Source organism: Rutidosis leptorrhynchoides, chromosome 7 (genome assembly GCF_046630445.1).
Source record: "Rutidosis leptorrhynchoides isolate AG116_Rl617_1_P2 chromosome 7, CSIRO_AGI_Rlap_v1, whole genome shotgun sequence".
In the NCBI taxonomy this organism is placed as follows: Eukaryota; Viridiplantae; Streptophyta; class Magnoliopsida; order Asterales; family Asteraceae; genus Rutidosis; species Rutidosis leptorrhynchoides.
This window is the reverse complement of record NC_092339.1, coordinates 49,285,389-49,310,876: the sequence shown is the minus strand read 5'-3', so window position 1 is coordinate 49,310,876 and position 25,488 is coordinate 49,285,389. Positions and strand designations below refer to the sequence as shown.

The 25,488-nt window shown below is 34.8% G+C and overlaps 1 protein-coding gene across 1 annotated transcript; it reads left to right on the top strand.

The window, feature by feature from the left end:
• Positions 1-21,282: 21,282 nt before the first annotated feature.
• LOC139858453 (uncharacterized) lies at positions 21,283-25,182 on the top strand. The gene is made up of 5 exons (XM_071847303.1): positions 21,283-21,555; positions 21,647-21,761; positions 21,998-22,112; positions 22,678-23,361; positions 24,834-25,182. Exons 1-5 carry the CDS (start codon positions 21,455-21,457, stop codon positions 24,875-24,877), a joined length of 1,059 nt encoding a protein of 352 aa, XP_071703404.1. The 5' UTR covers positions 21,283-21,454; the 3' UTR covers positions 24,878-25,182.
• Positions 25,183-25,488: the final 306 nt, after the last annotated feature.

The following is a 25,488-nucleotide window of genomic DNA, read 5'->3' as shown; positions in this document are numbered from 1 at the left end:
TCTTGTGTGTTAATATATATATAAATGATATAGGTTCATGAATCCGGGGCCAACCTTATACTTGATCAATGATGTTATATGTATTTTTACTACAAAATACAGTATGGTGAGTATATAGTCCCTTTTAAACTCTAAATATTTTGGGATGAGAATACATGCATTTTACGATTTACGTTATGGACACAAGTGATCAAAAATAAATTCTATGTTGAGTTGTACCATGGCATATTTCTTTATACTTGGTAGCTAATATTTACATGAGGAATGTAAACGCGAATCCTGTTGATAGATCTATCGGGCCTGACAACCCCAACCGGGCTGGACGACCAGTTTTCAACGGTTGCACAGTACTTCGTTTCTGTATACTACACTTGGTACGGTGTAGTGGTTATTTAAGAATATGCTGCAATGATTTAAATGTTAAGTATGGTTGCCAAGTGCTTAACTACTTTTACATACACTTGCGAGTGTACTATGTTTAAATATATGAAATCTTGTGGTCCATAGTTATTACGCTGCTAGCATCAAACCTATATATCTCACCAACTTTATGTTGACGTTTTAAAGCATGTTATTCTCAGGTACGAATTAAGTTTTCCGCGGTGCATTTGCTCATTTTAAGGACATTACTTGGAGTCGATCATCGCAATGTGACCAGATATTGATGATTTCGTCCAGGGGGTCTTGGACGGGGTTTGACAACGATAGTGACCTTGAAGATGATGAGGAAGTTAACCGATCACGATTGGCAGAGGAACATCTTAATCCTCTATATAATCAACCACCTACTGTGACAGTGCCTGAACAACCAGTTGAAGCAGGAGGTGTGAGAAGATCCAATCGTGTTATTTTACCGCCTAAACGTCTACAGGATTATTATGTGGACGCACGAGGAATTCCTCATTTTAGTATTCCCCAAAGTACGACAACTGAGGCATCAACTTCTGAGGTTCCGACCACATCAGAGGTCCCGGTGATTAACAATAGTTCAACAGCAGCAGATGATGTTCAGACTGAAAGTGCGAATGTGGTTACAACATTTTATTCTTCGCTGAATAAGACAGGTAGGATATTTGTGCATGCTCACTCATGCTATGTATGTCAAATTGAACCAAAAGATGCTTATGAGGCACTGAAGTATGATGAGTGGGTTAGTGCAATGCAAGAGGAGCTGTTACAGTTTAAACATTTGAAGGTTTGGAAGCTAGTCAATCCACCACATGGTTGTGTGCCCTATGGTCTTCGATGGGTTTTGAAGAACAAGAAGGATGAACAGGGTATAGTTATCAAAAACAAAGCTAGATTAGTGGTAAAGGGATATCAACAAATACCTGAAATTGACTACGATGAGGTTTTTGCTCCGGTTGCACGACTGGAAGCAATCAGGATTTTCTTGGCCTTTGCATCCTTTATGGGTTTTAAAGTTTTTCAGATGGATGTGAAAAGCGCGTTTTTGTACGGAGAGATCAATGAAAGGGTTTTTGTTGAACAACCCGGTTTCGAAGACCCTCATTTCCCAGAAAAGGTTTATAGACTTGAAAATGCACTTTATGGTCTTCACCAAGCTCCTCGAGCATGGTATGCAACGTTGTCCAATTACATGATTGAAAACGGTTTTCAGAGAGGTGTCATTGATCAGACACTTTTCATCAAAATGAAGGGACAACATCTTATGTTAGTGCAGGTTTATGTTGATGATATTATATTCGGGTCAACAGATCAGGGTATGGTTGATGAGTTTGAGAAGGTCATGTAGCAGAAGTTCAAGATGAGTTCAATGGGAACGATTAAGTTTTTCTTGGGTCTACAGGTAGCTCAGACAGATAAAGGCATCTTCTTGCATCAAACCAAGTATGTTGCTGATATTCTAAAGAGGTTTCAAATGGAAGCAGAAAGACCGGCTAAGACTCCGTTGTCTGTGAACCATGGTATTTCACCTGAGTGTGAGGGTGCCGCAGTGGACCAAATGTTATACAGGGCTATCATAGGCTCTCTAATGTATCTTATAGCTTCTTGACCAGATATCATGTTTGCGGTTTATCTGTGTGCTCGTTATCAGGAAAATCCTAATGTTCATCATATGTTAGTGGTTAAGAAGATTATGAGGTATTTGAAGGATACATCGAGTTTAGGGTTATGGTATCCATGTGAGGATGGGTTTGATCTCACAGCTTACAGTGATTCTGACTATGGAGGATGCAAGAAGGATTTCAAGTCAACATCAGGAGGTTGTCATTTCCTTGGCAGCAAACTAGTTACATGGCAGTGCAAGAAGCAGACATCAGTGGCTTAGTCCACTTGCGAAGCAGAGTACATTGCCGTGGCCAGCTGTACATCACAGGTCATCTGGATTCAACAGCAACTACGTGACTACGGTTTACAAATTTCTAACACTCCTATTTATGTTGATAATACTGCTGCCATAGCTGTCACTAAAAATCCCGTAAATCATTCTAAAACGAAACACATAGGGATTAAATACCATTTCATTAGAGACTGCTATGAGAAAAAGTTGATAGATGTTGTACAGATAGACACTATGTTCCAGAGGGCTGATCTTTTCACAAAAGCTTTTGATAAACCGCGTTTTAATTATTTGTTAAACGAAATAGGTATTAAATTGCTTTCAGATGTGGTTCCTGAAACTGAGGTTCCTGACACAGAGGAACTTAAACCTGAGACTGAGTTGTGAATTGTTAAGAAACTGCTTGTAGTGTATATATAGTTTTGCATGGTAGTTTGTAGATAATTTGCATGTTTACTTTTCATTTGCATGATAGATTCGTTTTTCCTGATATTTCTGCATGTTTGCTTATGTTTTTTTTAGATAAATTTATACTTTTGTACAGAGAAAATAGAAAAGCCATAAAAATTAGAAAAACCAGAAAAACAAATAAAAATTGAAAAATGAAAAATCTATAAAAATTGAAAAGCCTGAAAATGAGTTGCTTATTATATTTGTGGGGAAGTGATTGCAATACTGAACTGACATGTAAGTTGTATAAAACAAGTAATACAGGATGATTGATAATGTGTTAGTAAACTTTATTGGCCTAAGTCTAGATAGAGATGATCACACGAACAAAGCGTAAATATCATGATAAGAAAATCATGGAAAGGTTTACAGCGGTTGAGGGTAGTCACCTACTTATCACTGAATATGTACTGAGAAATGGTTGTTCAGAAACTCAACAGACGGTTGAGGTCTCCCCTACTACGATTTATACTCGGTAGCAACAGGATAATTTTTGTGAGTCCCCAAGGTGAGTATACTTTGTCTAGGATGCATACTTGTTTCTATTTACCTGTATTACTTGGACCGAAACTCAACAACATACATATCGGGTACCCGAAGGGAGGTGTTTTCTCTAAAAGGGTTGAGAAGTGCAGTCCTGTATCACAGACACAGAATGATTTGTATTTTGCAACGTCATCGGTTTCTAGATTTCAACATCAGAAGATTGGTTACCGTACAGTTACTACTAAAGTCAAAGACAGTAGTGCATCATGTATAGGTGTATTTACTTATTTTTTTTTTTTGTTTTATTTATTTTCATTGTACTATAGCATGGAGAAATGGCAACATCAGAAAATCCAAAAAAAAAAAAAAAAAAAAAAAAATTTTTTTTGCAAGTTATGGTTTGTTTGTGTTTGTTCATTTATGTTGTAAATAATTTGATGCGCCACAAAGCTGCACGAGAATCATGGATCAAGAATTGAACAAAGCTTCAGAGATTCCTCGGTTTTCTATGTCTGCGACAACATATATTCCAATCGGAGACTTATTATGAACATTTTAGTTATTTACATCTGAGGGGGAGAATTTATCAGATCATCAGATATAGAGAACTTAAATCATTCAGTTCAACTTACATTTGGTGATCTGTACTTCTTTTGTCTGTGGTATGGGATTGTGCCTATTGACCTGGATAGAGAGAATATCTTCTGGAGGATATCTTAGCGTTCCATCACTCAAATATATGTATCACTACCATCCATCCAACATCATACATCATACGATTTCCGTTTAAGTATGGGGTTTATAGCGGCCGGTATGCGCCTTAACAAAGTATGCAATAAATTTGAGATTCACAAAGTTATCTGAAATGAAAAGTGTAAGTTTAAGGTAGAAGCTCATGGCTGACAGGGTTGCTAGAAACATCGTGAGATGGTTCTGTTCAATCAGATTGAAAGTACATTGATGTGATAAGAGGACAGCGTCAACATGTTGTGCTCAATTGTTCTACCTGAAACATCGTACGATCTCAAGTGAGGACTGACTTCGTGATTAAAATCTAACATTGTAAAATGTTAAAGTAATTAATCAACGTGATCATCGAAGTCTAGGGTGAAAGTTGGTAAATGTTTATTGATATGTTTGAAAGTTGTTTTGTATATGGTTTATCAAGTACTTTATGAATGAAGCGTGAAATTACATGTCAAATTTAGTTCAGTTCTGATCCCCAAATCATAAGATTAAATCAGTGTGATATGTTAACTCACAAAAACATGTGTTATGCTTTTCGTACTGGGCTTCATGATAAGTTGTATTATTTTTTCTTACGCTGATAACCTCATTTTTCTGCTAATCATGATATGCTGGATCTTGTACAGTAGTTTGCTTTATGAATTTGCATATGCTTTCCTATCTGAAAAGTCCATATTTGATTACTTGAATTAGATTAGCTGCATGTGCATCTTTGTGTAGTGTATTATGTCAAGCAACTCAGTTCTCGGAAAGGTTTATTGTGAAAGAAATTCTTTATTTTTAGTTAATTTTAAAACCAAGTTGTTTGGAACATAAAGGTACAAAGCGTGTTAAATATATACTGTGGAGATCAGTCCCAGGGGGAGTGGAATAGGTAAGGGTTTTGTTAAATTGAAATTGATATTTCCTAAGTTGTAAACCCTAAAGACAGACGATCGACCGATTGAGTCTACACACTCGACCGAGTAAGTGTACACACACGACCGTATGTGTCAATCATTTGACCGATCAAGTTTTAAATAATGAGTTATGTTCATAACACACTCGACCGAGTATGTTTACTAGAACGGTCGAGTGAGAGACACACTCGACCGAGTGTGTCTGTGAGTATAAATAGGCTGAGGTCTCGAACGGCTCAGAACACTTTGGTGTTTTTGAGCGGATTTTACCTAGATTTTTCGAAGCTAAGGAAGGAGTTTTTGATCGTGTTTTTTACCTACATCTTTATCTTGTGATTACAGCGCCACTAACTAGGTATTCTAACTCGTTTTAGTTTGTTCATAATCTTTAATTTTATATTCAAAGTGCAAAACTCAAATCGAATGATGTTAAGACTTAATCTGTTATAATTGATGCTATGAACTTGTTAGTCGGCCTATTTAGATGTTATTGTGACCAGATCTTGAAGCAAAATCAACAGATTTGATTGATTTGGAAAAATTGGAGGTCTCAGATCTGATGAACACGAACCGTTCCAAAACACACACGACCATGTGTGCTCACACTCGACCGAGTGTATAGAAACCCTAATTTTTAAGATTTTGCTATTTTTGATTGTTTTGTTATGATATCATGTTTAAACTGAATGTGTTGCATAGTTTTGCTTTTAGAATGTCAGGTCCAAGTAGTAGGTTAAGTGGAACATGGAAGTATGACCTGGAACGTAGGAAAGCATTGGCCGAACATAGGCCTATCCTTGTAGAGACCAAAGTTGTTGCATCCCAGTTCACGAAGGATCAGTGGAAAGGTTTAGATTGCTTGACGTTTCTTCAGATTGGGAATCATTACTGTCCTAAGCTAATCCAAGAGTTCTATTCTAGTGTGACCATAGAGAAGAAGTATGTTCAGGCTAATTTCTTTGGTGTTGACTATAAGTGGACCATAGATGACTTTGCAGATAACCTTCTATTGAATTACTGGGGAGCCAAGATTTACTGTTCTAGTAAAGATCTTAGGAAGATTTCTAGCAAGTTTGATGCCAGTGGGGTAGCTTCTCACATCACTAAGCCAGGATATGTAATTGGTTCTAGCAATATTGAGGTCAGAGAGAGCGATGTTAGGGATGACTTGATGCTTAACATGAGAATTATCAAAAGAAATGTGGTGTTTAGAGATCCTCATGATGATATACTATCTGGTACTGAGGCTGTTCTATTGTACTGTCTTATGGAACGTATCAAGGTGAATCTTGGGCAGATAGTCGTTAATGTCATGAAAGATGCTTTGGATGATGAGGAAAAACCATTTCCTTATGCAGTTCTTTTAAATCATTTGTTTGATGAGATTGATCTGGATGAGGACACGAATTATGAATGGAATCAGGTTCCAGAGGAAGTTATTGAAGGATAGTTCTCATGCTTATGATTTCACGTGCTTATGTTTATTTATGGTTGTTTTGTAATTTGATCAGGCTAGCTTGTTAGCCCTTATACTATGGTGTGTAATAAACAATAACTTGTGGATGACGTAACTGTGTGATTTATTTAATGTGTTTGTTATGTTTGTTAATTCATTGATTCATATAATTCATTAGATACCCCATGATACATGGAGGTAAATGCTTATTCGTTATGTTGTTTTGAGTGTTTTTCAGCTATTCACTATGTCTCAAGAACAACAGCAGATGTCTGATGAAGAACGTGAACCACGAATCCCATTATCTTCTGAGTTACCGGGTCTGATTGGTCGAGAAGATACAAACGTACTTGCGTGTGTTGATGAAAAGGGTTAAGAGGCCCAAAGAGGAGGTTTTGGTTCGATCATTGCTTTCTTGAAACGTTCCAGGATCTTTAAAGCTATTACTGCTGAATGCACTCCATATTATTCTCATCAGAGAAAATTATGGGAGGTTGCCCAAGTTGTTATTGAAGATAACAAGAAGGTGATATTGAGTTCTGTCAACAACACGATTGTTCGTATTTCTGCACAGACTATCAGGGAAGATTTAGGGTTTCCGGACAATGATAATATGCCAACTGTTTGCCGATTCTGAAAGTTAGAAGGTGTTTAAAGAGATGTGGTTATACTGGTAACATAACCAAAGCTGTTAAACGTACGAAACTTCCAAGGCAGTATCGATACTTTAGATACGTTCTTCTTAGATGTTTGAGCCCGATGCAAGGAGGTTTTGATGAGATGACAGCGAAATACAGCTCTATGTTTGTTGCGTTGGTTTTGAACGCCGAGTTTAACTTTTCACAGGTGATATTTGATGCAATGGTTCTAAACGTGAAGAGAAAAGTACATCTGGTGTTCCCGAGGTTTCTTCAGATTATGTTAGAGAAGCAGGTTCAAGGGTTGGTAAAGATACCTGAGGATGAACTAAAGCAGAATCATTTAAATGATCAATCTTTCAACAGGTTTTTGCAGAGCCGAGTGGAAGTACCGGAGAAAGGGCTGATTGGTCATCTGGTTAATGAGAACTACGTGTGTCCAGAAGGCTTGAGTTGCCGACATGAAAATAGTAATTCAGGGGATGAAACTGATATTACTATTGCAGGTGAAGAAGAGGTGAATCAGCCTCCACCAAAATCAACTGGTCCTCGATTGGTTGATGAAGATGATGTAACAGCGCTTGATGATAGTCAAATGGATTTAGTGAAACGAAAGTTAGCTGAAGCTCCTAAGGTGTCAACAAGAGGGAGACAGAAACGTTTGAAGATTTTGGTTAAAGATGGAAGTTCGTCTTCCACAACAAAGTCCCAGCCGAAGGTTGCTCAGACTGGTCCAGCTACTGGTGGATCTACTCAAGCTGCACCCACTCAACTACAACAAACTACATCTTCTCAGCAAGTTCAAACTTCTCAACGTTCTGAGACTACTGCAGGTGATATGACAGGAATTGTTAACCGAAAGTTGATTCAGTTGTCTGCGGATTTTGCTAAGTTCCAAAAGGCAGTTGATGAAGATAAGAAAAAGACAACATCTGAAATGTCTGCATTGAGGTTGAAGATTGGTGAGCTGGAGAAAAATATGGAAAGTCAGGCTGGAGAAATTTTATCTCTTCAGACACAAAACCGAGATCTGACGGATAGATTGAACGAATGGGAGAAGAGGATTGTGGTTGAAGAAGAGGATGATGAACCAGATCCATTTGGTACTTTTGGTGAGGAAGAAGAGGACAGAGCTGTTGAAGTTGCTAAAGGATACACGGAGGATAACCCGCTGTATGTAACTCCTCTTTAAGTTTTAACAGTTTCTAAATTTTTAGCTATGCAGGATCGTCTTAATCATACAACTGTTTACACTGATTTAGAAGAAGGGGAGATCCCTCCGGATCTGACCGAAACTGAGCAGGAATTGATGAAGCGTCTAGAGCGAGAAGCTAAGGAATCTGCTGACGCTACATCAAAAGCTGCAACTGAGGCTTCGACATCAGGAGCTCAGAATTTTGATGATGAAATGAGTGATACTGATGTTTTTGATGAAAGTGATAACAGTTTTGATGAGATTGTTATTGAGGATGAGCCAACTGTGCCTTATCCTCGTTATGAAGGCGTTGGTGATGATCTTCCAACTTTTGCTAATTATTTTGAGATGAATGATGAGCTTTTGAACAGAAAATGTAAAGAAAAGGAACAGAAGGAACAAGAAAGTGTGTTACCAGAAGGTTTCTTGCCGGTGAAGATCAACAAAGAAAAGGTTGAAGTGTTGGAAGAAGAATGGAAGATTCAGATGCGGATTAGGAAGTATGTGATGAAACCTGAAGTAGAGCCGCAGTTTTTGAAGTTTATCGAGCACTGTGAGAGTTTACGTGCTAAAGGAAAGATCATAGCCTGGGCCTATATTAAAGAATTCGATATGTATGCGATCAAGAAAGAATATGGAGTGAATTATATCAAATCTCCATTTGAATTCAAAACGTTACCTTATTTTGAGTTTATGCAGGTGGCCAGGCTTAAGATGTTATATCAGGATTATAGTGGAATTCCTGATGTTTTGGTTCGTAAGATAAGGAAATCATATCAGTCACCTAATTTCATAGGTTTTCGTCCTCAGTTTCCGAAGATTTCTTATCGAACGAACAAGAAAACAGGGGTTAAAAGGAAGATAGTAAAATATCGACCTGTGAAGTATATGCGGAAGGTTCCTTTGAGAAAGATGCCGCAGCACTTCAGTCCTCGTTTTCGTTGGTGGTATTATGATGAACGCTCAGAGGAAGCAATTATTGTGTTAGACAAGGATGGTGGAGATGAAAATGATAGTATAAGGGTTCTAGATCCAGTTTGGTTGCGAAACTGCTGTGAGGAAGATATGTTTACCCTTTACTACAATCGGATGCTGTATCGCCCAGAAAATCGTGTGCAGGCTGAACAATACTGCAGGGTTGTGAAACTTTGCTATTTGAAGAACTGGGTGACATATCCGTTTACTGATTGATAATCGAATTTTTTTTTCTGTTCTACGGCTAGGTCTTAGGGGGAGTTTGTTGGTGCATGAATCCCCAACCGTAGTTTATTCTTACGTTTAGTACATTCGGTTATGTAATAATGTTATTTACTAGTGACTATTGATTACTATGGTGATTGTGCGTTCTTAGTTTATTAAATAATCAATATGTTAAACTGCACACAGTCGATCGAGTGTGTGTACACACTCGACCGACTGTGTATGTCAGTCGACCGACTGACAGACACACTCGACCGAGTGTGTCTGACTTGCAGTATATATACGAGTTTAGACTTCTTTGATGAGGTTACTCGTCCCATTTGTTCCAAATCGTTGTTTTTCGTCTCCAGAAAACTCTAACACCGAATACCACCGAAATACATCGTCTAGGTGTCGATCTAATCTAGGTTTTGCACTAGGTTCGACCAATTCGATCCCGAAACAACCCGTATCTCGATTTACCTCTATTCTATTGTGTTCCGCCTTTAGTTTAGAGTTCAAGCGACCTAAGATCCATAGAATCATCGTCTACAAACTAATCCGGAAAGTGGCAGCCTACTATCATTTTTAACTTATTGTTTTAAACTTATATTGTTGAAAAATGTTGTATAAAGCACACTGTCTTATGTTGTTGAAGACTCTAGCAAAAATCTGTTGCACATAGCTAATGAGTGACACACTAATGCATAAAATTGTTGCCTTGTTTTGCAGAAAAATGTTGGGAAGGGCGGAAGGCTGTGTTTATTATTTCAAGTTGTTTTGTGTTTGTTAGAGATGGTTTTTTTGTTTTGGTTAAGCTAGTATGTTATGTGTTTACAGAATTCCGACTATTTGTAATTTTTGGTGTCTTTTGGAGTTTGGACTGTTTGTGACTTTCTGTTTTTAAGTATGCAGAAAACAACTTAAACTAACAAATTTTCAGATTTCTGAAATTTCGAATATCCGTTTTATTTCAGGTATCTGGTTTTGAGCACCTCTATGTGAAACTACATTAAACAATCATATCTTCAGTTTGGGACATTCAAGTTTCTATTCGGAATATTGGTTTCATAGAAATGGTTATGTGAAGTACTCCAAGGTTGATTCGAAGAAGTCATCTAGGATATTACTTTGTAAAAATTAGTGAATATCCACTTAAAGTAGTGTAAAGGATGATGATATTTGGGTTGTATTTTATGCCAAAAACGCATTCAACCAAAGACCATATAGGATTAATTGAAATACAAGTTGTGATCATGTGATGATATATGTTTTGGTGTTATAGAACTAAGTTTATATTCTTTGGTTGATGTCAATTAATGATGATTTGGTCTTTTGTGTACAGTGTGTGTTAGTATAATTTGAAAATCGACGTGAATGTTGATTATAAATAATACAATTTTCATGAAATTGTTTTGTGCATAGAACTATAGAAGTGGTAGGAATATGCTATGTATTGATTGATGTTATCGCAAAATGTAAACTTCATTTGGAGTGCTTTGGTTGAATGTTCATACATCTACGAATAATAGGAAGATAGATTTGTATTTATAAACACGATACGGGAAAAAAACGTCGGCCCCATTTGTGTTATTTTAATTGAATTTTCCAATTTTAATATTAATTAACCCTTACATAATAAAAGGTGTGAGAAAGTGTGTCGTTTGACACACACCCCCTTCAAAATCCGATCAAAACGACATTGACCAAAAATCCCACACAAAAACTGCAAAATACCCCCTCAACTATAACCAACTTACAAGAACTACCCCAAACTTCAGGGGGTTAAAAAGAAATTTTTTCAACTAAAATAAAAACTCCACTCAACCACTTCGACAGCCCGTATCTTCCTCCTCACCCCGAGTTAAATTTCACCGACCACACTGTTAAACTCGAAATAATTTTATGAACAAAACGAAACTAGGTACGTTCGAAACGGACTCTTTTTAAAAAACGCTATACACAACGACAGCCCGTATCTTCCCACTCGCCTCGAGTTAAATTTTTTCGACAGCAGCGTCATACTCGAAATAATTTTATGAACAAAACGAAAAAAGTGCGTTCGAAACGGACACCTTTTAAAAAACGCTAAACACAACGACAGCCCGTATCTTCCTGCTCGCCGCGAGTTAAATTTTTTCGCCAGCACCGTTAGACTCGAAATACTTTTATCAACAAAACGAAACTAACTACGTTCGAACCCGACAGATTTTAAAAAACACTAAAGACAACAACACCTAAAACGACGGTTAACACATGGGCCGCTTCCCCTTGTGTAAATACATAAAGCTATGTTAAATATGAATATGTAGGCCGAAAGCCCCCGAAGAATCGCGCGGGCCGGACCCAGACTAGTTAATGTCTAAATCTTACGTTTACTTGTATTTATTCCCAACTCACTAATATATTTTGGATTAGCGAGGAAACCCCTATGAACGAGCATATTGGTTCCTCCACAAAGGGTAAACCTCGAGTAATCAAGCCCCTCGAGCGCGGGATCTGGTACCGGGTAAATTGTGCATTATGTGCACCTTCTGGCCAGACTCCCTTTCTGAATGATTTGGAATAGCCAGAAATCGAACTCGGGTGGTGTGGTTCATTGTAAAACTCGGTAGCCACTCAGACAAACATTCGTGGTTACAACTCATCGTTATTTATTATTATTTATTTTACTAAATTGAGAAAATTGCATGTAATCATTATTTCAGTTTAATTAAGATATTGACACATAAACATATTACACATGCTTTATAACAATGTATAGATAGATATAGATGTATAGATATACTTTTAAATTAGACAAAATTGCATAGGGGTCCTTGTGGTATGTTCGAAATAACAAGCGGATTCCAAAAGAATTTTTTGCACCTTGGGCGGTCACTGTGGTTTGCAATAGTTTCACGGGGGGTCCAATTGCCTAACGTCCGTGTAAATTTAACGGTAAAGTAGTGCACATGACTTGCACACGAGGGTATTTTCGTTAATTTTGTTCCTCTTGTCTTCTGACCCACCCTCTCTTTATTCATCCTCATCTTATCCTATCATCAAATAAAAAACCCTAATTTTATTGAATCAACTAACCTCAAAACCCAGTCAAATCTAAATCCAAATCAATTAACTAAATCGAGATTTAGAACCTGATTCTACAAATTTAGAAAACCCACATCAAAACCCTTCACAAATTTACAAATGGAATCGAGATCTGGAACCTAATTTCACCTACCACCACCGTCCTTGCAACTCTGATTTAACCCACCACCACCGTTGTTGCAACTTCATCGTCACAAACCACCAATAATCGAAACCAGTGAACCCCTTGAAAATCAGATCTAAACCTTTTAAAATCAGATATGAAACTTCGCTGGTAAGTGCTCGAATCAAATATATGTTTAATTTCAAGAAGCTAACTGAAAATGGCGGCTGCAGTGGTGAATTAAAATGGTGGCGACGGCGGCGGTGACTGATGATGGTGGTCACGATGGTGAGCGAAAGTGATGGTGGTCACTATGGTGTAAGAAGGTGATGGTGGCCACTATGGTGACTGAAGATACTGGTAAACCTTGATTATTGATTTATTTTATTTCTCCTAATTTACATTTGATTCATGTAAAGATTACAAATGTATGGTTGTACATATATACAAATGTTATAATAATAATAATAATATAGATATGGATAGTCAATTTTGGTGTATACATATAGTCAATTTTGGTACACAAAGTATGTATTTTTATATTGAGATTTTAGGCTATAAATACTCATGAATGCAAGCATTAAATTTGCACCATTTCTCACACTTACAAAGTGTTTCTTTCTTTCTCTCCATTATCATCTTTGTTCTTACACTTCATTATTAGTATTCTAAATCAAGAATCAAATCACTAAAGGTAGTTATAAGCCTACTGAATTATAACATCAAGAATCAAACCACTAAAGGTAGTTATAAGCCTACTGAATTATAACACGTTATCAGCACGATAATCTTAATACTAAATATAGTTGGCTCTGCCACCAAAATGATATATGGTCGGTTATACCACCAAAATGATATATGGTCGGTTATACCACCAGAATGATATAGGTCGGTTATACCACCTGAAAAAATATATGGTCGACACTGTCGCCAAATTTTCATTTATGTTTACTAATATTTATATTTTTGTTATATAACATTTATTTATGATTGCTTACACATGGTCGACACTGTCACCTACTTATCATTTATGTTATATTAAATTTATGTTTAATGTTTATATACTTATGAATATAAATTGACTCTAATTTATCATGATGTTTGTTTTAATTTTTGATAATAGAAAATGTCGAATCTGGAAAAGCTTAAATTTACTCCTTTAGAATCAACTGGAAACAACTACATGCCATGGGTTATAAAAGTAAAAATGCATCTTAAATCAATGGGCATTCTTGAAACCATAAATGAAAACAACACTTGTTCTGAAAAAGAACAAGCTACGGCATGTTGCTTTATTCATCAACATATTGATGAATGCTTACAAAATAATTATGTGACTGTAGAAGATCCCCATGTTTTATGGGAAGGTCTCAAAAGCAGATTCAATAATCAAAGAGAAATTTTACTTCCAGCTGCAATGGAACAATGGAGAACATTAAGGTTCCAAGACTTTAAGAAAGTAAATGAATACAGCTCAGCTCTGTATAATACATGTTCACAACTTAAATTCTGTGGACATGAAATTAGTGATGCAGACATGATGGAGAAAACTTTCTCCACAATGAATGCTGCAAACATCACAGTGCAAAGAAATTTGAGAATGCTAAAGTTCAAAACATATCCTGAACTTAATTCATATCTCTTAGTTGCAGAGCAAAATGATGAGCTATTAATGAAAAATCAGCAATCCCGTCCTACTGGTACACTTGCAATCCCTGAAGCAAATACTGCAAATAATTATAAACAGGGACAAGGACGCGGGCAAGGTCGTGGTTATAATAACCATCACCATCATCATGCCAAAAGCCATAACTATGGTAGAAACCATCCTTATGGTAATGGTAATGGGCGTGGACGTGGACGTGGTCGTGGCCGTGGTGGTCAAAGAAATAGTAATCCACGAAAATATAAATATCAACCACAAAACAAGCCCATTAAACAAGATGTTGAAGAAAATTCTTCTAAAAAATTCTGAAGAATCTTGCTACAGATGTGGTAGAATGGGCCACTGGACTAATACTTGCCGACCATCTAAACATCTTGTTAAGATGTATCAGGATTCGCTGAAAGGTAAAGAAAAGGAAGTAAATTTTGTGGATAATATTGATCCAACAGTCACTGAGAAACCATCTGATTTATATGAAGATTTCTTGAATGTTTAAGTTGTGTGTCTTTTGAAAAATAAACGATTTAATATCGTCTGTCTTTGTCATTATGTTTGCTAAATGTTTCAGTACTATCTATTTGCGTTTAAAATATTGTGTAATATTAATGTACTCACTATTTATTTCTTATATATGAAGTTCAATATGAATTTTGCTGGAATACAACATCAATCAAGTGGTGGAGATCTCTGTATAGCAGACAGTGGAACTACACACACTATACTTAAATCCGAGAAATATTTTATTGATCTAAAACCAACGGAAGGAACTATACATACAATATCAGGACCTGCTAACTTGATAAAAGGGATAGGAAAGGCAAATTTCATACTACCAAATGGTACAAAATTTTTAATAAATGATGCCTTATTTTCTCCCAAGTCAAGCAGAAATTTATTGAGTTTCTCCGACATATACCTTAACGGGTATGATTATCAGTCAGTGACAACAGAAAATGAGAAATATTTAAGTATCACTGACAAGAGTCATGTGGTTGAAAAACTGCCAAGACTTAGTTCTGGATTACATTATACACATATAAATGTACCAGAAATACATATGGTAGTTAACGAAAAATATATTGATCCTGGTGTATTCAGTTTATGGCATAACAGATTAGGCCATCCAGGATCAACAATGATGAAAAGGATTATTGAATGTACTCATGGACATCCACTAAAGGATAGAAAAATCCATCATGATACAATGGTTCCATGTACATCTTGCTCTCTTGGAAAATTGATAACTAGACCCTCACCACTTAAGGTTGAGAAAGAATCACCAATGTTTCTTGAAAGAATTCAAGGTGATATATGTGGACCAATTCATCCACCATGTGGACCATTTAGATATTTCATGGTTCTAATAGACGCATCTAGCAGATGGTCTCATGTTTGTCTGTTATCAAGCCGTAATGTGGCATTTGCAAAATTTCTTGCCCAAATTATTAAATTGAGAGCTCATTTTCCTGATTACACCATTAAAAGGGTGAGACTTGATAATGCTGGTGAATTTACATCTCAAGCATTTAATGACTATTGCATGTCTATAGGAATTGTTGTTGAACATTCTGTTGCTCATGTGCATACACAAAATGGTTTAGCCGAGTCATTGATTAAACGTTTACAGTTAATCGCTAGACCATTGATAATGAGAACAAAACTCCCTGTATCTATATGGGGTCATGCAATTTTACATGCTGCTGCATTGATTCGCATCAGACCAAGTGCAAGTCATAAATATTCCCCCCTACAACTTGCTTTTGGTCAAGAGCCAAATATTTCCCATCTTAGAACATTTGGTTGTGCAGTGTATGTTCCAATTGCGACACCACAACGTACAAAAATGGGTCCTCAAAGGAGGTTGGGAATATATGTTGGATATGAAACATCTTCAATATTAAGGTATATTGAACCTATGACAGGTGACGTTTTTACAGCACGTTTTGCTGATTGTCATTTTAATGAAACATTGTTCCCTAGATTAGGGGGAGAAATGAAAAATAAAGAAAATGATGTTTCATGGTGTGAACCTCAATTAAAGTATCTTGATCCTCGCACAAAAGAATGCGAGACAGAAGTTCAAAAGATAATGCATATACAAGAACTTGCAAATCAATTGCCTGATGCATTTACAGATACAAAAACGGTGACAAAATCATATATAGCAGCAGTAAATACTCCAGCTCGAATTGAAATTCCAAAAGCTGGCAATAACGTCACTCATGAATCTTTGCCACGTCAGAAACGTGGAAGACCAATCGGTTCAAAGGATAAAAATCCTCGAAAAAGAAAATCAGCTGATAATGAAGTAAAAGAAAGTGTTCAAGAAGAACCACAAATCAGTACTCCTACTGCAGAGGAGATTGATGATGTCAATACAGAAATTGCAATCAATTATGCATATTCAAAAATATTATGGAACCGAAATGAAATGAAAAATCTTGATGAGAAATTTTCATTTAATGATGCATATGACATCATGAATAATGATGATGATCCAGAACCAACATCTATGGTTGAATGTCAAAATAGACATGATTGGGCTCAATGGAAAGAAGCAATACGAGCTGAATTAGAATCACTCAATAAAAGAAAAGTTTTCGGATCCATCATTCTCACTCCTAAAGATGTGAAACCTGTAGGATACAGATGGATTTTTGTCCGAAAAAGAAATGAGAAAAATGAAGTTACAAGGTATAAAGCTAGACTTGTAGCTCAAGGTTTTTCTCAAAGACCGGGAATTGATTATGAAGAGACTTATTCTCCTGTTATGGATGCAATTACTTTTAGGTACTTAATCAGTCTGGCAGTTTCTAAAAATTTAGAAATGCATCTCATGGATGTTGTGACTGCTTATCTATATGGATCACTTGATAGTGATATATATATGAAGATACCTGAAGGATTTAAGGTACCAGAAGCATCAAATGCAAAACCCAAAGAAATGTATTCGATTAAATTACAAAGATCTTTATATGGGTTAAAACAATCGGGACGTATGTGGTATAACCGATTAAGTGATTACTTGATAAGCAAAGGGTATACAAATAATCTTACTTGCCCTTGTGTTTTCATTAAGAAAACAACATCCGGATATGTGATCATAGCTGTTTATGTTGATGATCTTAACATCATAGGTACAAATAAAGAGATCCATGAAGCCATTCAACTTCTAAAGAAAGAATTTGAAATGAAAGATCTCGGAAAAACCAAGTATTGCCTTGGTTTACAAATTGAGCATATGCCTAATGGTTTACTTGTACATCAAACAACATATACTGAAAAGATTTTGAAACGTTTCAATATGGACAAGGCAAAACCATTAAGTACTCCTATGGTTGTTAGATCACTCAATGTTGAAGCTGATCCATTTCGTCCATGTGAAGATCAAGAAGACATTCTTGGACCAGAAGTACCATATCTTAGTGCAATTGGAGCTCTTATGTATCTTACAAATTGTACAAGACCTGACATTTCTTTTGCAGTTAATTTGTTGGCAAGGTTCAGCTCTGCTCCTACCAAAAGACACTGGAATGGGATCAAACACATATTTCGATACCTTCGAGGAACTACTGATTTAGGATTATTTTATTCTAACGAATCAAAACAAGATTTGGTTAGTTATGCAGATGCAGGTTATTTATCTGATCCACATAAAGCTAAATCTCAAACTGGATATGTATTCCTAAATGGAGGTACTGCAATATCATTGCGTTCTCAAAAACAAACACTTGTTGCTACATCGTCAAATCATGCCGAAGTGATTGCATTACATGAAGCTACTCGAGAATGTTTTTGGTTGAGATCAATGACACAACTCATTACTGATTCTTGTGGACTAGAACGCGATAAAAGTCCAACAACTATCTATGAAGATAATGCAGCTTGCATAGCACAGATGAAAGAAGGGTATATCAAAAGTGACCGAACAAAACACATACCACCTAGATTCTTCTCATACACTCAAAATCTCATTAAGGACAACCAGATTGAAATGAGATATGTGCAATCTAGCAAAAACTCTGCTGATCTTTTCACGAAAGCACTTCCAACTGCTATTTTCAGAACACACGTTCATAACATTGGCATGAGACATGTTCAAAAGATGTAACAGCTGAAGCGATGTCTACTTGAGGGGGAGTCAACTCCATGCTGCACTCTTTTTCCCTTAGCTAAAGTTTTTTCCCACTGGGTTTTCTTTAGCAAGGTTTTTAACGAGGCAGTAATTTATAGTTGATCTTCAACAAAATAAAATTGCTATCCAAGGGGGAGTGTTATAATAATAATAATAATATAGATATGGATAGTCAATTTTGGTGTATACATATAGTCAATTTTGGTACACAAAGTATGTATTTTTATATTGAGATTTTAGGCTATAAATACTCATGAATGCAAGCATTAAATTTGCACCATTTCTCACACTTACAAAGTGTTTCTTTCTTTCTCTCCATTATCATCTTTGTTCTTACACTTCATTATTAGTATTCTAAATCAAGAATCAAATCACTAAAGGTAGTTATAAGCCTACTGAATTATAACATCAAGAATCAAACCACTAAAGGTAGTTATAAGCCTACTGAATTATAACAACAAAGACAAAATTAAAGAGAGACAAATTTACATGGGGTCATGTGGTATGTCAAAGGGAACAAAAGGTTTTTTCAAAATGACCATTTTACCCTCATGTGCAATGATGTATTTTAACGGAAAAGATAACAACATTTAGCCAATTGGACCCCCCGTGAAACTATTGCAAACCACAGTAACCCCTCAAGGTGAAAAAAATTCTTTTGGACTCCGCTTGTTATCTCGAACATACCACATGGACCCCCCATGCAATTTTGTCTTTAAATTAAGGTTGTTGCTTTTTCAAAAAAGGAAATTAAATAAATTTGATGTAAAATTCTAGTGATTTAAATGAGCGTAGATTCGACGATCTACTTAAAATAATTACAAACTTGAAGTTAAATACGCGTAGATTCTACGATCTACCTGAAATAACCTAAAGCTTAAAAACAAACATACATTTTGAAACGTTATTGAAACACTAGATCCTAACAAACATAACTAGAATTGAAATTTTCATCCACCCGCAATTACAAGAGCCAAGTTCCGAAAGAAATTACCGAAGAAATGCCGCAAACTATTGAAGACGATAACTTGAGATTCACGAACAACCCGCCAATCACAGCTTTAAACATGGCGAATGAAGGATAATATTACCTTCAAATTTAATTGTCTTCATTAAAGTAGAATGTTCATCAACAAACGAAAAAGAAAAAAAAGTGAACAAAGGTTGAGAAGTTAAGGTTGGGGTTTGGTTTAAAGCTATCGAAAGTGACAAATATTGAGAAGACAAAAGGCCACCCTCATATTACGTACATCCTTACTTACTTCAGCATCTTTCTTACTTTTTTTTCGCCTTTAAATTTAATTGAATTACTCTCTTTGATCGTAAAACACACCGTTTAAGGAAATGTGATAAAAGTATGTACATTCTGTTTACTTTCCAGTTTTACCTTTACTTTTTTTTTCCTCCTTTAATCATATCCACATACATTAGGGCATAATAGAACTTAATCTTCTTATTCTTGTTTATTTATAGAAGTGGACAATTAATTTGTGATATCTTAAAATGGAATACTAGACTATAGCTTTGGGATGAAGGTAGTACTATATTAGTATAATATTATATAGAGAGAAGATTCAGAGCTAAACACCCCTTTGGAGATAAAGGGATAAGTAAATTATTATTTTTATAACATTAAAAGTAGAGCTTATATTTAAAATAAAAATCTGGGGTTAGTATTCATTATATAGATTTAGGAAAATAATTTTTTTTTTTTTTTACTATGTTAACAAATTATCATATAGATGTATGATAATTTTTTAATATACATGTAATGTATGTTAACGTGCTGTAAATTTTTTATTTTTTTTTCCAAATCTACACAATAAATACTAATTCCAAAAATTTGAAAATCTAAATTTTAACCTCTAACTTTAATATTATAAAAAATAACAAATTACTTATTCTCTAAAAAGGTACTTATCCCTTGACCTCTTTTATATATACATATATATATATATATATATATATATATATATATATATATATATATATATATATATATATATATATATATATATATTATTCTTAAATTATTAATCATTACGGATTACGAGTATTACTTATTATTATAAGTTATAATATATAAGTATTATATTATATTATATATTATATTAATATAATATTATACTCCAACGTTCCAATTCTACGGTTCACTATTTCTTTTTGAGATATCTTAAATTAATAGTTTTTTATAAATAAAAAAAATAATATGATAAAGTTTTTTATGTTCTTACAATATACATATAATATAAGAAGATAAGTAAAAAAATAAAAGATAAAGTTAGAAAGTAAAAAAAATAAATGTGACGGTCATTTTTTATTAAACTATGTGATTTTTATATATGATACTAGATTTTGAAAAAAGTGAGTATGTGATTGTTACTTCGTATATTGTTACAGAGTATATTGTTATTGTTATTATTATTATAATTATAATTATAATAATATTTATTATTATTATTATATTATTATTATTATTATTATTATAATTAATTATAATTATATAATTATATAATTATATTATATTATATTATATTATATTATATTACTATATTATCAGATAAAAATGCTGAATAGTACGGAGTATTATTTTATAATTATAATAATAATTATAATTATAATTATTATTGCTCAGTGTTGAATGTCACTGTGTGAAAAGAAAGATAAAGATAGGACATGGACCCTTCAGCGATGGGGAAGCAGGCATTTGGATGAGTGGGGGACACACTATTTTTATATTTTTTTAATATAATAATAAAGAAAAAGATAAATTGAATTAACCTCTTTCTTCGAAATTATTTATTAGTGAGTGACTAAAAGTAAAAGAAAGTGACAGAAGGAAAACCCCTCTTTTTTTTTTTCTATCATTTTATCTTTCCTTACCACTATTTCTTGAATTTCAGTACTACCCACATTGCTTACTTTGCTCATAGATTACCCATTTGAAAAAGACCCATTTTTTCATGGGTTTTGTACTTTCATAATTTCCCCTTTTATTTATTGTGTTTACGAGTACAAATTTCAGATTTTTATTCATGGGTTTTTCTGCATAGGCTTAAAGTTTAATCCTTTTTGTGATTTTAAGAGAATCTGTGTGATTTTGAGATGCCTAGACCAGGACCAAGACCTTATGAGTGTGTTAGAAGAGCTTGGCACAGTGATAGACATCAACCCATGAGGGGTTCTCTTATTCAAGAAATATTTAGGTTTTTATATCTCTATCTAATAGTACTTTCTTTATCATAAATTTTTAATTTTCAGTTTGTATATGTAACGCAAATTATGTGTTTTGTTTAGGGTTGTAAATGAAATCCATAGCTCAACAACCAGGAAGAACAAAGAATGGCAAGATAAGCTCCCAATTGTAGTTCTAAAAGCTGAAGAAATCATGTACTCAAAAGCTAATTCTGAGGTAATTCCATAAACACATTTTAAGCTAAAAGATTTTGTGTTAAAGTTTTAACATTGATTTGGATTTGGATTCTTTATGTGGAAAATATGAAAAGGGGATTTAGGGCACTTTTACTTTGAGATGGACAGAGAATCTGTTTTTACTTTTAAATTTTCTGCTTTTGTTAATTCTAATAATAAAATAATAATAATAATAATAATAATAATAATGTTCACAAAATGTGTTACATTAATTAGGCAGAGTATATGGATCTTGAAACCCTTTGGGATAGAGCTAATGATGCCATAAACACAATAATTAGATTGGATGAGACTACTGAAACTGGTGATTTCTTGCAGCCTTGTATTGAAGGTATCTTCACAATTCATCATTATTCCCTTTTTTGTTTCTTACTTTTGTTTCATTTTGATGTTATGAAGTTGGGGAAAACATACACATTTGGCCAAAAGGGCTATTCTACAGCAGTTCTAGTTAACTTTTATAGTTATTAGATTTTATATAACCGGGTTCATTCATCGGTTCGATGAATTGTCCCTATTATCATTTATTGAATTTCTTGTTTTTCGCCATTTTTTTTAAAATAAAACACCATTGAAATGGGTGTCTCGATACACATATTCAAAGTGTGATTCTAAAAACTACTAGTAATGAGTTCATTACTTGCTTAAAAGTAGACATTTGCAATGTTTCGGTGTTCATGTTAACAATCACAATTAGTTTTGTTATGGTTACTTATTGAATTATCAATTTGTAATAATCTTGGACCCTATCGGTTTATCTATATGCTCAAAAATGAATATTGCCACCTAATCATTTTGGGATGGTTTGAATTAGATGGTAAATGGTAAAAGTGATATGTAAGGGTGTCTGGGTGTGTTTAACTATCTATTAATCGTATTTCAAAATGTACTTTCAGCTGCTCTTAATTTGGGTTGCACGCCAATGAGGACATCTAGGAGCCAACGAAATAACACAACTTATTACCTTAACACGAGGAACACAGAGCCCAATTCATGTCCTTCAAACAATTTACAGAAAATAACCCAAGAAACTATGACTATTCCTCCGTTAGTCCCTCACTTTTCCCATATCACGAAACCTCGTAATATAAATTCGTCACCTTTTAATGTAAAACCACAAGTCCCGATTCTCCCATACGACAAGTCTCTCAAAAACAAATTCTGTTTTCCTTCTTCACCAAATACTAAAAACGTTCCGTCAGTGTATCCTCTGTATAAGGGAAATGGTGTTGAATTTAAGGAACCAAAGATCAGTAACGGTGCACCATCCGAACCATACGGTGAGCTCAAAGAAAATGGTGAAATGGGGTTCTCTTTGTCTTTTTGTAATGGTTCGAGTAAAAAAGTTACAAATCAAAGTAATTTAAGGTACACAAATGAAGAACACACTCGTGTGGATGAATGTGACTTGTCACTAAGGTTAGGTCCTAGTCAGCAAAGCCAGCCTCGTGATATGGCATATTCTCATAGTTCGAAGAAACAGAAGGCGGTGGTTAGCAATTTTCATCAGAACTTACAGTTTGGCTGGCAGCCTAACGTATCTTCTGCTAAGTTTAATGGTGGTTCGTTTACAAATGCAGGTTTGTAGCTCTTATTACCGTTGATCATTTAGGGTTGTCTTTTAGAGCTTGCAAGTAGCAGTAGTTTTAGTTTGTACATTTGAAGCCTACTTGTAATCTAACTAGTTTATCACTCATGAGATATTTTAGAAGAACGTAGACTGAAAAAGTTTTGGCTGATCTCGTGCTTGATTTGGTTTGTCGATCAAAATTTTACTTTGTAGATCATTTTTATCTAGAACCAAGATACGTTAGGCTATATGTTTTCAAGGAATGCATTATGTTCGGAATGCATTACATTCAAGGTTGTAAAAGTCGCGATTCGGGACGAGTTGGTCGGGACTTTGAAGGGTCAAGTTGTGGACGAGACGGGTGTTGACCAACGTTGACTTTTGGTGTATATATATATATATAGGGGTAGGATCAATGGGGAAGTAACCAATTGGGGGGAAGTGGGTGAAGTAAATTTTATTTTTATTTTTCAAAATTTTGGTTTTTTTTCGATTTTTTTTTTCAGGCATCAAGATCACACGAAAATATGAACATTTAGAAAAGACACTTTGTGTGATGAATGTTATTATTTAGGCGGGAAAACGATCGACAAAAATAACATTCAAGATAATAAAATCAGGAAGAATGTTAATCTTCGAACGTTTTTTTTTCCATGTTTTGTGGAGTACTTTTTGTCAAATTTTAGCCCGATTTAGCGTTTAGGGATTAGGGTTTAGGGTTTTGGGTTTAGTCCCTAAACCCAAAACCCTAAACGCTAAACCGTTCTTGTTAAAAACTCAATCTAGACCCTAAATCTAAATCCTACACCCTAAATTTCTAAGCCCTAATATCTAAACCCTAATATCTAAACCCTCAAAATACGCTCGAAAAACACGATAATTGTTATATATTATTTCTTCGAGCGTTTTCCCGCCAAAATAAAAACATTTATCACAAAATGTCTTTTTTAAATGTTCATATTTTCATCCAATCTTTAATGTTCGTGAATGTGAACAAAGTTTTTTAAAAAAATGAAATAAAAAAAAATTCCTTCTCCCCGCTTCCCCCCAATTGGTTACTTTGATCCTGCCACTATATATATATATATATATATATATATATATATATATATATATATATATATATATATATAGTGGTAGGATCAAGAGGGAAGAACAAGTTGGGGGAAATTACACACAGATATATCAAACATAAAACCTGAATATTTTAAACATAGATACATGGCACAAAGTCTAGTTTTAAAAAATATTTTTTTTTTTACCTAACTTTTACTTTGACTGACTTTGACCAAATCAGACCTGACTCGGCCGACTTTGACTGACGTTGACCCGACATTGACTGACTTTGACCCAACTTTTTTGACCGACCTTTAAGGCATTTTTGGGCATGTCGGGACGGACTACTCCCCGAACCGACGTGTTTGCTTTACAACAGTGATTACATTATTTGTTATATATTCATTCATCTTTTTATGCCTGCAGAATCTTATATATTCCTTTTAAGCTCCACAGATTATTCCCCCTGATTAAACTAGATAATGAAATGAAAGATGGACAGGTCTACATGGAAGTAGGATAAGCACATATGACATATGTTTAGTTTGAAAATTTATTGTAGCTTATGCATCTTGTAAATTTTTAGTTAGCTTTTCTTAAGATATGATATGATGCTTGTTATAAAAAACCAAAGATTGACATGGTTGGTGGGCCATGGAGTCATTGGGCTTAACTATGAAGTGGGGAAGGTGTTGTTTTGGATATGTTCAATTGTTGCATTAGTGGGGTACATCAACTGTCCCATTGTACTCATTTTTTTCCGAGAGATTTATATGCAGTTATTCACAATTTTTTTTTGACTTTATTTGAATAAAAGGGAAGAAATGATTAAAGGGGTGTGGATAGGGTGGGGTGGTGGTGTTGCAAGTGGCTTGGCCATTCTCTTTTTATGATCCTGAAAAAGATCAAGTATGGTAGGGCTACACTTCATCATCATCCAAGATAAAGAATAACAGTAACTTGTACCTTCTGCATTCAGAGTTGTTTTTGTACATTATTATGAGTTTGGCCATCTTGAAAATGCAGTAGTTTTGGCATAATGGATTAGACCACTCCCAACGGTGAGCCATCGGGCCGCCCT

What these genes read in the sequence shown, in the direction of transcription:
- LOC139858453 (XM_071847303.1), top strand. Translation starts at nt 21,455, where the DNA reads ATGCCTAGACCAGGACCAAGACCTTATGAGTGTGTTAGAAGAGCTTGG. An exon ending in ACTCAAAAGCTAATTCTGAG is followed by an intron (nt 21,762 to 21,997) that starts GTAATTCCATAA and finishes TACATTAATTAG; the next exon opens with GCAGAGTATATGGATCTTGA. An exon ending in TGGTTCGTTTACAAATGCAG is followed by an intron (nt 23,362 to 24,833) that starts GTTTGTAGCTCT and finishes TTATGCCTGCAG; the next exon opens with AATCTTATATATTCCTTTTA.